At 38.5% G+C, this 15844-nt stretch overlaps 1 protein-coding gene across 1 annotated transcript in view; it reads left to right on the top strand.

The window, feature by feature from the left end:
- IBTK (inhibitor of Bruton tyrosine kinase) overlaps positions 1–15349 on the top strand; it is a 73541-nt gene extending 58192 nt beyond the window's left edge. The window contains exons 27-29 of the mRNA XM_088138010.1: positions 5064–5135; positions 5223–5355; positions 5815–15349. Of these exons, the coding sequence (XP_087994136.1) occupies positions 5064–5135; positions 5223–5355; positions 5815–5940 (331 nt within the window). The 3' untranslated portion in view covers positions 5941–15349. The remainder of the gene's footprint in view (positions 1–5063; positions 5136–5222; positions 5356–5814) is intronic.
- The last annotated feature ends 495 nt before the right edge of the window (positions 15350–15844 follow it).

Raw genomic sequence — 15844 nt, 5'->3', positions numbered from 1 at the left:
CACTTTCTGTAATAATACAGCAAAACAAAAACACCAAAAACCTCTTCTTCCCATCTCTTATCTATAAACAAATCATTAAAGCTTCATCATTCAGTCTTAGTAAAAAAAAAAAAAAAAAAGTCCACCAGAAACAACAGCATATATATTTTAACCTTGATCGGATAAACCCACTCTTAATCAAATAAGCCAACTTTGTATTCCTTTACTTTACTTTTAACACTATAGCTTATCACTTTCTCTCAAAATGTAACAACAACAAAAAATACCTTCTTCCCATATCTTATCTGTAACAAATCCTTAAAGCCTTGTCATTCAGTCCTGGTCGAGAAAAAACCATTAAGGGCTATTGGAAAGAACATCGTATGTATTTTAATCTTGATCAAATAAGCCAACTTTATATTCCTTCTTTTTGCTTTTAAAAATCTGGTGTTCCCTTTAAATAGTGTCCCAAAAGCTGATTTCTTTTCATTTTCTTTTCTCTTTGTCTTTTCTTAGGAACTCCTTCATAAGTGTAACATGTCTCTTTTGTAAGTCCAAGAGAAGAAAGTTGTCCAAATCCCAATTCTGATTTATTATTTGTGTGTCCCTTTTGGTTATTAAGACATCAGCTGGTTTCATTTGTAAATCCAACATAACATCTCTTTCCATATCATTCTTGAAATTTGTCATTTTTAAATCCAAATCCAAGACAGCCAAATTCTCAGTTGTATCCTCTTCTGTCTCCTGTTTTAAACCCATTTTTATGGTAGCAGGCAATCTTAAGAGACATTTCTGAGTGATTGTTCCCAAATATCCTTAAATTCTTCCAAAGTTAAAATATTTTTCTCCATTCTGCATTAGTGGGTCTGTTTTCCTTTAATTATGATCTTTAGTTCTTTCTGGTTGCCTCTAGTGTCCCGCCTCCCCTTCATGGATCACTGCCTTGTCGTGGCGAAGGGGCTTGCGTAACTCAGTGAAGCCATGAGCTATACCGTGCAGGGCCACCCAAGACGGACAGGTCATGACAGAGAGTTCTGACAAAATGTGGTCCACTGGAGAAGGAAATGGCAACCCACTCCAGTATCCTTGCCAAGAAAACCCCATGGACAATGTTAAAAGGCTAAAAGATATGATGCCGGAAGATGAGCCCCTCAGGTCGGAAGGTGTCCAATATGCTACTGGGGAAGAGCGGAGGGCATTTCCAAGTAGCTCCAGAAAGAGTGAAGCGGCTGGGCCAAAGCCGAAAGGACGTTCAGCTGTGGATGTATCTGGAAGCGAAAAGAAGGTCCGATGCTGTAAAGAACAATATTGTATAGGTACCTGGAATGTAAGATCTATGAACCAAGGCAAGCTGGATGTGGTCAAACATGAGATGACAAGATTGAACGTCGACATCTTGGGAATCAGCGAACTGAAATGGACGGGAATGGGTGAATTTAATTCGGGTGACCATTATATCTACTACTGTGGGCAAGAAACCCTTAGAAGAAATGGAGTTGCACTCATAGTGAATAAGAGAGTGGGAAAGGCAGTAATGGGGTACAACCTCAAAAACGACAGAATGATCTCAGTGCGTATCCAAGGCAAACCATTCAATATCACAGTCATCCAAGTCTATGCCCCAACCACTGATGCTGAAGAAGCTGAAGTTGACCGCTTCTATGAAGACCTACAACACCTTCTAGAACTAGCACCAAAAAAAGATGTCCTTTTCATCATAGGGGATTGGAATGCTAAAGTAGGAAGTCAAGGAGTAATCGGAATAACAGGCAAGTTTGGCCTTGGAGTACAAAATGAAGCAGGGCAAAGGCTAATAGAGTTCTGTCAAGAGAACAAGCTAGTCATAGCAAACACTCTTTTCCAACAACACAAGAGACGACTCTACACATGGACATCACCAGATGGTCAATACCGAAACCAGATTGATTATATACTTTGCAGCCAAAGATGGAGAAGCTCTATACAGACAGCAAAAACAAGACCAGGAGCTGACTGTGGCTCAGATCATGAGCTTCTTACTGCAAAATTTAGGCTTAAATTGAAGAATGTAGGGAAAACCACTAGACCACTCAGGTATGACTTAGATCATATTCCTTGTGAGTACACAGTGAAGGTGATGAATAGATTTAGAGGATTAGATTTGGTAGACAGAGTGCCTGAAGAACTATGGACGGAGGTCTGTAACATTGTACAGGAGGCAGCAACTAAAACCATCCCAAAGAAAAAGAAATGCAAGAAAGCAAAATGGCTGTCTGATGAGGCTTTACAAATAGCTGTGGAAAGAAGGAATGCGAAAAGCAAGGGTGAAAGGGAAAGATATAAGCAACTGAATGCAGATTTCCAGAGAATAGCCAGGAGAGATAAGAAGGCCTTCTTAAATGAACAATGCAAAGAAATCGAGGAAAACAATAGAATGGGGAAGACTAGAGATCTCTACAAGAAAATTGGAGATATGAAAGGAACGTTTAGTGCAAAGATGGGCATGATAAAGGACAAAAAAGGCAGGGACCTAACAGAAGCAGAAGAGATTAAGAAGAGGTGGCAAGAATACACAGAAGAACTCTACAAGAAAGATCTTAATGTCCCTGATGTCCACGCTGGTGTGATCACTGACCTTGAGCCAGACATCCTAGAGAGTGAAGTCAAGTGGGCCTTAGGAAGCATTGCTAACAACAAAGCTAGTGGAGATGACAGTATTCCAGCTGAGTTATTTAAAATATTAAAAGATGATGGTGTTAAAGTGCTGCACTCAATATGCCAGCAAGTTTGGAAAACGCAACAGTGGCCACGGGATTGGAAAAGGTCAGTTTACGTTCCAATTCCAAAGAAGGGCAACGCCAAAGAATGCTCAAACTATCGCACAATTGCACTCATTTCACATGCTAGCAAGGTTATGCTCAAAATCCTACAAGCTAGGCTTCAGCAATACATGAACCGAGAACTACCGGATGTACAAGCTGGGTTTCGAAGAGGCAGAGGAACTAGAGATCAAATCGCCAACATTCGCTGGATCATGGAGAAAGCACGAGAGTTCCAGAAAAATATCTACTTCTGCTTCATTGACTATGCAAAAGCCTTTGATTGTGTGGATCACAACAAACTGTGGCAAATTCTTAAAGAGATGGGCCTTACCTGTCTCCTGAGAAATCTGTATGCGGGCCAAGAAGCAACAATTAGAACCAGTCATGGAACAACCGATTGGTTCAAAATAGGGAAAGGTGTACGACAAGGCTGTATACTGTCACCCTGCTTATTTAACCTATATGCAGAGTACATCATGAGAAATGCCAGGCTGGAAGAATCACAAGCCGGAATTAAGATTGCAGGGAGAATCATCAACAACCTCAGATATGCGGACGATACCACCCTAATGGCAGAAAGTGAAGAAGAACTAAAGAGCCTCTTGATGAGGGTGAAAGAGGAGAGTGCAAAAGCTGGCTTGAAACTCAACATTAAAAAAACTAAGATCATGGCATCTGGACCCATCAATTCCTGGCAAATAGAAGGGGTAGAAATGGAAGCAGTAACAGACTTCATTTATTTGGGCTCCAAGATCACCGCAGACGGAGACTGCAGCCATGAAATTAAAAGACGCTTGCTCCTTGGGAGGAAAGCTATGGCAAGCCTAGATAGCATATTAAAAAGCAGAGACGTCACCTTGCCGACAAAGATCCGCATAGTCAAAGCTATGGTTTTTCCAGTAGTAATGTATGGCTGTGAGAGCTGGACCATAAAAAGGCCGAGCGCCGAAGAATTGATGCCTTTGAACTGTGGTGCTGGAGAAGACTCTTGAGAGTCCCCTGGACTGCTAGGAGGTCAAACCAGTCAATCTTAAAGGAAATCAACCCTGATTGCTCATTGGAAGGATCGATAATGAAGCTCAAGCTCAGATATTTTGGTCACCTAATGCGAAGAGAGATCTCTTTGGAGAAGACCCTGATGCTGGGAAAGATTGAAGGCAAAAGGAGAAGAGGACGGCAGAGGATGAGATGGTTAGATAGCATCACTGAAGCAATGAGCATGAAACTGAGCAAACTCAGGGAGGCAGTGAAGGACAGGAAGGCCTGGCGCAATATGGTTCATGGGGTCACGAAGAGTCGGACACGACTTAACGACTAAACAACAACAGTGTCCCGCCTTCAAAGTCTCCTCTTAGCATGTTTTTTTCTAATCCACAACATTTTCCCATATCTTACATTTAGATTCAAAATCTTTGTATATTTTTAATAGAATTTTAAACAATCCATAGGAAGATCTTTATAATTAATTTCAAAATCTTATTTCCAATCCATCTGGCCCCTTAATCCATTTATTAACTTTCCAGAATCAATGTTCTAATCACCCTTTTGCTGTTTATTTCAAAATAAAAAAAAAATTAAGTCCTTAAACTTACTTGAAACTTCTTTCACTGAGGATTGAAGGAGAATCGCCTGGTGTGATGAAACTTGTTCTTAAAGTTCTTAATATCCAAAAAGCAGTTAACGAGCAATTTCCAAAAGTGATTATGAAAGGAAGTAGGTGAACCCAGTGTCCGTTTGGAGGCTCTGAAATGCGGCTTGGGCAAAGCTGACATTCCCTTGGCTCCCAGAGCTCTAAAGCCTGCTGGAGACCACTGTTTTATGGTCTCCTTGTGGAGAGCCTCTGTATGGAGCACTTGTGGGTGATCCCAGGTCCTCCCCTTTATCCAGAGAAGAATTTCGAGGTGCCAGTTCATTCACCAGCTCCTTGTTCCACCATGATCATCAGCTCCACTGATAGTAGAACTGTCTTCAGTCCGCCATTGCTTCCCCAGAAGTCGAATATTGCTCTATTTTATTCAAACATTGTTTCTCCCTGAAATACCATTCCACTGACTCATATTATATACTAGTAAATCCCAAAGTTGCAGTGGCTGTTTATGTGTTCACAGAAGTGCTGGTTTAAACATTTTAGTACCTGGTGAATAGTCACTATGTGATCATGCCATTACTTTGTGGAAGATAGAGAACTTCATTTATACAAGTTATTTGGGCTTTGCGTTCTGACTTTTTGTGCCTTAAAGAACATTTGTAATTAAAAACTTTTGTACTAATTTTTGTCTGTAGAGACACAAATGCCATTGCTCTTGGAACAGAAAATGAACATCCCTGTGAACCAACACAATCAGAAAATCAGAAGTAAGTTATATTTATAGTGTAAATATATATGTGGAAAGGCATATCTTGTAAAGTTGTGATGCTTTGTATTTGTAACTTATCTTACAGTCCTTGGTTAGCATCATCCTTGAGAAATCCAGCTGCAGCATTGCCTATCACGTTTGCAGAAATTGTAGAAGAAGAACTTCAGCAAGAAGCTGCTCTTATCCGAAGTAGAGAAAAACCTTTAGCTTTGATCCAGGTAAAGAATAAAAGTCAGCATTATGCACTGTAAGAATGTCTGTTTCTTGCCTTCTTTTCATCTCTTCCTTCTTTTTGGTTCCAAGGAACCTTACTGATGTTTCTAAAAATGCCATACAACATGGTGTTCTTAGTGTTTTAGACTGCAATATGCTTATTTAGGTTAAGCATTTCATATCAAGATTGCACTGAACCGTCATTATTTCAGTAGCATAGCTAGATCTAATTGGTGGCTGCTTCCCTTCTGCTTTGTTTCATTAAAACCTTATGGATTGCTCTCTAACTAGAGAATCCAGAGTTGAAAGTAATAAGGCGTGATTGATCCCATTAAACATTTTTAGTATATATGAAAGATCTGGTGACTGCCCTGTATGCTTTGCCCTGTGAGCATTTGTTCTTATTCCAGTTTTTGCCAGATTTCTAAGAGTTTCTCCCTCCCTTTCCTCCCTTCTCATTTCAGATTGAAGAACGTGCTATCCAGGATTTGTTAATCCACTATCAAGCAGTTGGCAACCCTGATGAGTTTGTGGTTGTTGAAAGGTCTCCACAGGGGCCAGTTGCAGCTCCTATGTGGAATAAGCATTGATGCCATCAGTTTTTTTTTTTAATTTCTGCTGTTCATAAATGTGAGGTTATTTGTTGTCTGCATGGATCTGCTGATTCTAAAATAAGAATGAGGATAGTAAGGTGTGTTTACTGCTTTTCAATATAGTATCTGTTTTGAAATGTGCATTTTCCTTATCAGATTGCAGCTTGTGCTCATTTACCAGATGCTTTTTATTCACCAGTTGGAGTTGAAAAAATTGCATATGGTCAAACTTAAAGTAGGCAGCTTGCATTATTTCTTGTAATTAATTGTCAGTAATAAGTACAACATTTGGAATTGCTTTTCCAATTAGCAGCAGTTGAATTCTCATACTCATGCATACATGTGAAATTAATGGGACTAAAAGTGATCAACCTGAATTTCAGATTATCTAAAAATGCTTTTGTATGTAAAAGCAAGAACAATAGTGCTATTACAGAAACGGGTATTTGACGTCTGTGTTTTTGTGTAACTGTAGTCTTCGCTTTTCTGGACAATGCTCTTAACTCTCATGCCTTACAGGAATGCCAGCGCTTGCATTGTTATAAAAATGATGATGATGATGATGATGATGATATTATTACTATTAATTTCTTATGAAGCTAATTTTTGAGATGGGGTCTTGCAAGAAGAGTGTGCAAAATGGGATCTGATAAACACAACATATTAAATTGAAAAATCTTTCAGGAAAGATGCAAGCTAACTGTTAAAAATTGAAAGGAATTGGGACAGCTTAGATCAGTGTTTCTTAATCTCAACAACTTTTAGATGTGTGAATTTCAATTCCAAGAATTCCCAAACCAGCATGGGGAATTCTGGGAGTGGAAGTCCACACATCTTAAAGTTGCTGAGATTGAGAAGCACTGACTTAGATGTACACATGTAACATTTAATACTGGCTCTTGAAAGCCCTAACTGTGGTGTGGTTGTTCCAAAGCCTTTCTGCAAAGTCTAGAAAATGATGTAAATTATGTCTGAAGTTGGGAGTTGGGGAGGATGACCTCTTTCCATCATTTCAGATTCTCCCATAGTAACCTGTGGTACAGTGGACTTCCCCTCCTGATCACTAATGGCCCTTGGAAAAAATAATCTTTATAATCAGTGTAATTCTGTCTAATGATGTGTGACTGGACCCTAAGAATAACTCTGTCATCAGAGCTGCAATAAAGAGCAAAGTGAAGAGCAAGTTCCAACAGGCAGTTGGAAACTGGAGTCCTTATCTTCTGTGCTTGAGTGAGAAATTCTTAGTGTGTTCATTGTGCTTATGCAGGAGCACCAAAAAGGTGCAGGGATCAAGCAAAGTGGGTAAAACTTAATTTCATTTTCAGTTTGCAATTAGAGAGTCATCCCTAAAATTGGGGCTGAAGAAGCTCTTGAGTATCTTTCTCAAGTGATGTTTTTCCACTATCTACCCCTTCACAAGATACCTTCACAAGATAATGGCTCTGGCACTGATCAGGCTGTCTGCAGAAGTCCTTTTTGTGTGTGTGTGAAAAAGAAAAGATCTATTCTAGATGCATTTATCAGGTTGCTTATAAAAACTGTATTCTTTCTTCTTAGTAGGTATCATATAAGAAGAGAAGTATATTTTCCTCATCTAGTACAGTCTGGTTTTTTTAATATTAGTTTTTTAATCATCTTTAGTTAAAAGATTCACTTTACTGATAATTCCAAGGTAACCTAGGGTGAATTCAAGTGGTGCAAAGTGTTTTGGATTTGAAACAGCTGTTTGTGCTCAAAAAACAGCTCAAAAATGTATTCTGAGGCTGAGCTTCTGATGGTCCAAGCTCCAAGCTATCTCAGAATCGAAGCATTTCAGCTAATGTTGGACAACTATTTCAAACTCAAAATGGGACATTTCAGATCTCTATTATTTTGGACACCACTAGGGTGTACTAGTGACATATTCTTATTCATCAGTACTTTGGCTAGTTGATTACTTTGGTTAGTGTTCACACTTCCTTTTGAACACAATGAACTGTAGTTCAGTTGTGCAGGTGATAACTCTCTCTCTTTTTTTTTTAAAGGAGGTTTCTCATCCCAAAGTGAATAATCAGGACATTGGGCAACTCTAAGCTGATGAATTGTGCTTTGGGTTGAGTTAGAGTTAACCGCTAGACTTCCAAGCACCATGGAGCTTGGTGTAATGATTACAAAGTGAATCATAGCTCTGTCATTATTAAACCACTCTATCTGTAAGATGTTCAAAAGTGGATAAAAATCCATTACTTCAAGATAAAACATTTACTTACATTAGAACAATGAGGTGTGTTTTTTGCAGTGAGTATAAAGCCTGTTACGAATTCAAGAGTTGCAAGGCATACTTTCCTAGATGAGTGCTGGTTTTTATCTGTAGTTAATTTAAATACTCGTTCCTAGAGACTTCTCTTTAAATATAGGATTCCCTAAGAATGATTCCAGATGCATTAATTTATTTTCCCTATAAATTCCACAGTTAGTTGCCTGTTGTGGTCAATAAGCCCTTAAAAATAAATTACTGTCAGCTCCCCCCCCCCCCAGCATACAAACTGCAACAGAAAATGCGCAATTGTAGTTTTGGGATTTGTCACAGGGTTCAATGCAAAAGCACTTTTGTAAAAAAAAAAAAAAAAAAATGCTACCAAGTCTGCTATCTTCTTTCTTGCAACAGTGGCCTGCTTTCTTGCCATTCAAAGCTTTCTGAGGTCTGCACTTTTGCATATCCATTCTGGAAAATAAAAAATTATTGTGCTCCATATTACTTAAAATCCTCTTCCATCTCCCGTTAAAATATATAGATTATATAGAGCGATTGTCCCTTTTTAAAGTCTTACAGGCATCTCAATATAAAGCTAGAATATCATCCAAGAAAGCCATAAATGTACCATTTTGCAGTTGAGGAAAAGTATATTTGTATTTTCGAAGCTATAGCAGAAAGGAATAAAGTCGAAACTAAACCAAGCAGTCGAAACTGTTTTTAATGCTCCATCAGTGTCCTTGCAAAACTCAGTTTCTATAGTGGTTGAAAAATAACCATTATACATTTATTCTGTGAAGTGGAGACAAAATATGATTTTAAAATATGGAAGTCAAGGGGAAAAAAGACTACTTCTAAAATAATACATGGAAAATGCCTAAAATGAAATATGGAGATTAGTGTGTTGTGTTGTGTTGTGTTGCACAGGGCAAGCACCTCCCCATGGAAAGGATGGAAGAAGTCCTGTCAGTGGAATTGCTACCTTGAATTACAGTCTTGGTTTGTGATCAATTTCAGAGGGTAATTCTAAAGAAACATCATTTTCTGTGTATGTTCCCCTTGGGTTCATAACTAAACCTTCAAAATTGCCACCACGCAAATGCTTTTTTAAAATTTGTTAGCCTCTTTCCAGAGAAACCGTGCTTTAAAATGTCAGCAAAATAGAAATAAAGATGCAATTCCTTCAGACAGAAGCTACTCTTATTCTCAGATTCAGAGCTTAACTGTTAACATGCTCATCACTACTTTGATATTAAAAATGCAAGCAGTTGCAAGATTGCTACGCATTTGTCGATTGTGTGGTTTAATTAGATATATGTTGATAATGAAGCAAAGTACTCTAAAGATTAATTATTATGCAGTGGACTTCCACTTGAGGAACAGGCTTCTCTTCACTGTCTCCTATCTGAACCTGCTCCAGATCATCCCACATGGAGCACATTTGAGGATTATGGGAAAAGGAGGAAGAATTAGTTCTGCCAATAGAATGGTGCTCTGGGTTACAAACATAAATCTGTTTTGCACCATTTAAAAACATTAGGTGGTACTTGTAAATGGTTCCAATTTTCCCAGTGGTTGTAGTTTTCTGCATTTCTTTTTCAAGGTCTTACCAAGATTCTTATATATCTCTGCTCTTGCCATTGCAGTGTTCTTTTGGAAATGAGCCTGTCTCAGTTACTTTACAGAGTTCCAAATTCTTAAAAAAAAAAAGTTGAAAATAATCAAAATCAGAATGAGCATCATAAAAGAATATTCCCAGTTGTGCACTTCAACTTTGATTTTTTCCATAGTTTGAATAATATCTATAGTGCATGCAAGATTTATTTTAATACAGGGTGAATTCATGATTCACTATTTTTCTAAGGGTAAATATTTTAGATGATTTTTATTTTCCTTTTTTAAAAAAATCCTAAATATTTGAAATCTCCATGGCTGTCTTATGAATCACTTAACGTGACATGTACAAGAAGTTTTTATTTTGTGAGACAAAATTACTTAGTTTTTATTTTTGCTATAGTTACATAAATTTTAAAAGTGGAAAAGCCAGCTTTCACATTCTGAAAAATAATAATGGGCTTTTATCACTGCTGACATTACTACAAATATCACGCTGTTTGAAATAGACACGATATGATAGGTTTATAATTGAAATCTTGTTTGGATGTCATTTCAAAGAGATGCGCGTGTCAGATTTTAACCAGACTAACAGCACTTTTAATATCCCCTTCTATACACTCATGAAATTTGAACAGTCTGTTATCAAACACGAAGCAGGAGAAAATAAGAGCTTTGTTCCCAATACTGTAGCTCGGTTCAAAATAACTTCTGAATTTTCCATCATTACAATTAGAGTTAAAAATGTATTAGTTTTCGTATGTTTACGTGTTGTATATGATGTCATGGGTTTTTGTAAATTCACAGGATTCGATGCAAGACCCAGTGCAAAACACTTCTTGTGCATCCCCCTACCTTTAAAAAAAAAAAAATGACATTAACTCAAGGAGCATTTTCTTTTACTTTCCCCAGCCAGTTTTGCAAGCATACTCTAGAAGTAGATAGTTGCATCCCTTTGCCCACTTGGAAGGTACCCACAATGGCCTGAGATTATTAAAAGGGAACCTTTTCTCTGCTGAAAACGTTTCCAAGCTGTAATGTTAGCTGAATATGTATGTATATGTCTCTAATTCTAAAGACTCCTAACTACCTCTAGAGTTAAGAAAAGGACACAAGAAGCTGGCTAGTATTTCCTTTCTCATTCTGATTCTGGTTTGTCTCCATGACTGGAGGAACATGGTCTTCCTCGATCCCTCCCAGACCCTGTGTGTCAGATAGTCCTTGACCTTTGGTTGTCCCCAATCTTTAGCATTTTTCTCTGGATCGTGCCTTGGTCGGCTTTTGAGAGGCTTGCCGTGGCCTTTCCTTGAACTTACAATACAACAGTATTGCAGGTTCACCAGCCAATGTTGCTCTGTATTAAAGCCATCAATCTTCAACAGCCAGATCCATCTTGCCTAGATCCGTCTTGGGTTGCCAGCCATCAGTTCTATCAAATGTTCTTCCCCCTACCTTCTTTTGAAAGATTCTGCCAGCTCAGCAGCTGTCCCCACTCTTCCCCTTGGGGAAAAATCTTCCTAGCGGAGATTACTGGCTGCTTCTGTTTATCAGCTAACCAGAAGAGAGCGCCTGTTTCGACTATCTGATAAGATGTAAGGGAACCATGGGCAATAGCAGGCTCTCACATTCCTGGTTCACATGTTTAGTCTGTATTTATAGTATAAGTTGTAGAAAACATTTTTATATGAAATTAGACCATTTCCTGCTACTTATTAAAAATAAAGCCAACACAAGGCATGTGATGTATGGGTCACGGTATTAATCCCATATTATTAAGTGGCTAAGTTTTGTTTTGTTTTGAGCCAGATCGATCCAAATACCACTTTGGTTTTTCTGCAGGCTGTAAGGTTTTTGGTGGTTCGTTTGTTTTTATTTTGACTGGCTAAATTACCCTTCAGAGCAGTCGATACCTTTTGTATAAACTTCTCATTAAACTATGACGTGGTATTCTTGTACCTACAAGCTGCTGCTTGTAATCTAATTTGTTATAAGTATTCTTATGGTTTGATTTCATATAGATGTCCTTATTTATGGAGAAAAGCTGAAATATTTAATGTTAGGCTCTCCTTACAAGTTTGTAAATATAGAGTCATAGAGCTGGAAGCAACCTAAGAGGTCATCAAATCCAACCCCCTGCACACTCCGGAACTCACTACACCATCCCCGAGAGATGACTACCCAACACTCCTTAGTTTCTAATCATATTTGCATGGCAAGGAGGTTGTCAGTGGGCCAAGCTAAACAATGTAAATAACTACACATTGTTCCTGTTCGGAGTGGGATGTGATGAATTAGCTATACTAGTAACATTTTTTTTAATTCTGCATTTTAAGAATACTTACATGCTTTGTGCTATGTTTAGTTGGTGAAATTTAAAATTTTAACATGCATAAGAACAGGAACTTGGTTATCAGACTATGGAGAAAATGCAATCACAGTCATTCAACATGAGAATCCTGATGAGGCAATCAATGTATAAATAATTATTTTAGAAAGCTGAACCTTTTAAAAGTTATGCATTAAATTGGAGAAGATCAAAGGAAATATTGTTGGCTTGAGGCATGGCTTGCTATCTCATCTTTGAATCCTTACGTGCATTCTATTTATTCCCTTTGTGCTCCCCCCTCACCTTTCCATTCAACATCGGTTGGAAGCTTCTGATCAGGTGCTCCTAGTAAAATATACATGGAATGGAAAACAAAAAGAGGGAAGTTTTTTTTTTAATCTACCCAATAATTGCTGAAGAAAGTCCATTTTTAAGGGCTTTTTGGTATTCTCAATTTCTGATACATAGGAATCATGAAGCACTGCTTTCTCAAATATTTCTCCACTTAAAAGTCAAATTTTTAATAGTAGCAAGTGAATTCCACTGAGAACATAAACCATTTTCCTTCAGTCAGTATGAATCATCACCTGTATCATTCTGTATTATGACTCATTCCTGAGGGCTATTTTCTCTCTTAATTTCATGTGGGCAGCTGTTTGCCACATCTGCTAAATGTCACTGAGCAGAGTTGACACTTCATTAGAAGTGATGTGCTTTTTCGTAATAAAAGTGACTGAAACAATAGGTGAAGACCAAAGTGGAAGCATTAATGAAAAGATACTTGTAATGGAAAAAAATGTACAGTTCAAGCTATGCGCAAGTTGGGTGATTTTATCTGAAAGCCTTGAATCCCTGCCTTCAAAGGGGATTATACCAGGAGAGGGAGCTGAATCTTCTGGACCTTAAGTGAAGTGACATTTGAGCTGACATTTTTTAAAAGAATCGAGCTATCATTTGCTAATCAGATTGAATTACCAGCCAAAATGGCTGCTTCATATTCAGTTTTCTTCTGCTGGACTAACAGGAATTTCCTACCCAGAAGTAGTAGCAGACTTAATTGCAACATGTAAATGAGGCTTTTCTCTTCCTAATGTGCTGTTTTTTACATGTAGATAACCAAAGACTGGAGGAGGTATAGGGTTAGACTTAGTTGTGGGTGTCACCACTGTGTAGCCAAAAGAGGTACATCCGAGAATACCAGCTTTACACCTGCAGTGAATCTAGCCAACCTCCAAGGGTGGAGTTTCTTGCAGTCTTAAACATTAAACTGCTACACTCCACAAAGCAGGACCCCTTTAGCTCTGGTAACCTCCCTCTTGGGCAATAGACCAAAAGGCTGACTGCAAGACCTGGGAGGGACTGTAAGACCTATCGAATCCCCACAAATCAAGCTGAGTGAAAGGTATTGGTGACATGTACCACCAAAACGAGGAGGTGTAATCCTGAGCAGTTGCCCCATCTGTTTGCTATATTCAATTATTAGTTTGGCTCTGATACGACAGTTGCGTGGATGCAGAATTCTCATTCTTCAATGTGGCAATAAATGACATCAGCCAAAGTTAGGAAGAAGGTCCCAGCCTGGGATAGATTTCTGTGGAGGGAGTGAAAGGCTCAGGTGGCATTCCCATCCATTTCTTCTGTGAAAGGAGGAGGGATGCAATGAGCCAGCAAGAATGTTTCAGGTAAATGATCATCTGTGTTTTTGATAGGAAAGGCTCAGTTTGGGGCCAGTGGTCTCAATTTCTTTATTGAAAGTTTATGGGCAGACCTGAGTTGTCTTTACATGGATTGGGGGAAATGTGTTTGGCAGAAGCCTGGTGAATGTGTTCAATGCTCTGCTGGATAGTGTGCATCTTGATGAACATATATGGGCGTGCCATTTACTGTCCTGTTCAGGCTGCAAACCATCTTGGTTGGGCCTTGGTATGAACGTTTGGTTGTAGCTATAACATTTTTGTGATAATGTTAGGAATTTCTGGCAAAAACAACACAGAGGCATCGTTCCATGCATGAAACAGGACACCGAAATTCATAAGAAAGTTTAATTTTGTTCAAGCAATTGTTTCCTGTCCCACAGTTGTGCAAAGTTGTGTTAGCATCACCAACTGCTTTCCTCTATTGAAGCTTGAATTAAATACAGTACAAATACCTTGCGGTTCATTGCCACCCAAGTCTCATATGCTGCTTCCTCTGTCCACAGCTTATTCAACTAAGGATAATGCCTCAGGAATCTGAAGAAAGGAATTCTCATTCACAAAGCTCATTCCATGATAATTTGTAAATCTTCGTGGTGACAAAAAATTCTGTGACAATTTTGTAAGAGGTGTCACATTCAGTCAAAGCATCTATGGAGATGATAATCTTGCATCTTTATTTGCCAATTGATATTTGCAGGTCTTCAAAATCCCTGCTCTTTCTGTGTATAGGGTAGATTGGATCAGAACATTTATTTCAGCATGACCCTGAACCAGGATTAAGGCATTCACATTATTAGCAACCAATACATGATATCAGTCAAGAAAGTCTTTGCAAAAGAGATTTTACATGTGCTACAAAACGCATCATAGGGTGATGTAGGCAAGCAGTTCCCAAATACGTTCTTGCTGCTGGAAAAAAGAAAAACTTATTAAAATGAATGGACTTTTAGATGTTATCTATTTGGTATGTCATTGATATTATCCAACTGGGGACCCCAGCATTATCTGCTAGTATGGACGTTATATTTTCTTGCACCTAATGTCAGATTGGAGTCGCCCAGTTTTTTTCATAGAATTATGGGTTTCCTAGTGGGAGAATGATGGCTAACTATTAAGAACTCATTGTAGCAGAGAGAGAGTCTTGGCAAACAGCAGCACCTAGCTGCCCTTATTGTGGGTTAAGAAGCTAAGCAGGATTGCCCTTGTTAATTTCTTGGATGGGAGACTGCCAGGAAATTACTGGGGCACTGAATATGATGGTTGGCAACAGCACCCAACTTCTGTATTATTGCCAGTAAAATTTCAAAAGCTTGAGTCAAAGGAGACTTTATCTAAATAAGCCCAGAAGGGTTTTACATATTCCAAAGTATGCCTATGCAAATTTCTTCTTACCAGCTGTGAAAAGAGGAAAGCAGCCCTATAAACTCAAGAACAATGAAACTGGGGCTGCATAAGTTGGCAGTGCTTGTATGGGGACTTCCTGTGTTGCAATCCAATACATCCAGAACCACATTTTTCAAAGTTGGCAACTCTAAGATGTGTGGACTTCAACTCCCAGAATTCCCCAGCCAGCATGCTAGACGGGGAATTTTGGGAGTTGAAGTCCATACATCTTAAAGTTGCCAACTTTGAAAAACATGTATCTAGAGGCATTGAAAAGCATTCTATATGATGAGTTTCAAGCCTCCCTCTTTAACTTTGGGAAGGAAGATCATCCTGTGGCTGATTTATATTATGGGTTTAGTTCTCATTTTTCCCTTCTCACACATCTCGCACACACACACACACACACACTTACATTATCTGATGAAAATGTGAAGTAAGTTCCGTTTCTGATTTGAATGGGCATAGGAATCACAGTATTTGCCTTTACTTCCTGGTCATGTAGCTTGTGCATACTTGGCCCCATCTTAGGGAAGAAAAGTTCCATCTAGCTATCAATTAACAAGTTCTTGCATCACTCACTAAAATATTTCTTAAAAAGCCATTTCTACATTTTTCAAACTGGTTTTCTCTACTATTACTATCACT

The sequence above is a fragment of the Python bivittatus genome, unplaced genomic scaffold, assembly GCF_059951505.1.
Source record: "Python bivittatus isolate LINGU-HERP-01145 unplaced genomic scaffold, Pbiv_v1 ctg000020_np1212, whole genome shotgun sequence".
Taxonomy (NCBI): Eukaryota; Metazoa; Chordata; class Lepidosauria; order Squamata; family Pythonidae; genus Python; species Python bivittatus.
The sequence above is the reverse complement of the archived record's forward strand: the minus strand, read 5'-3'. Positions and strand labels throughout refer to the sequence as shown.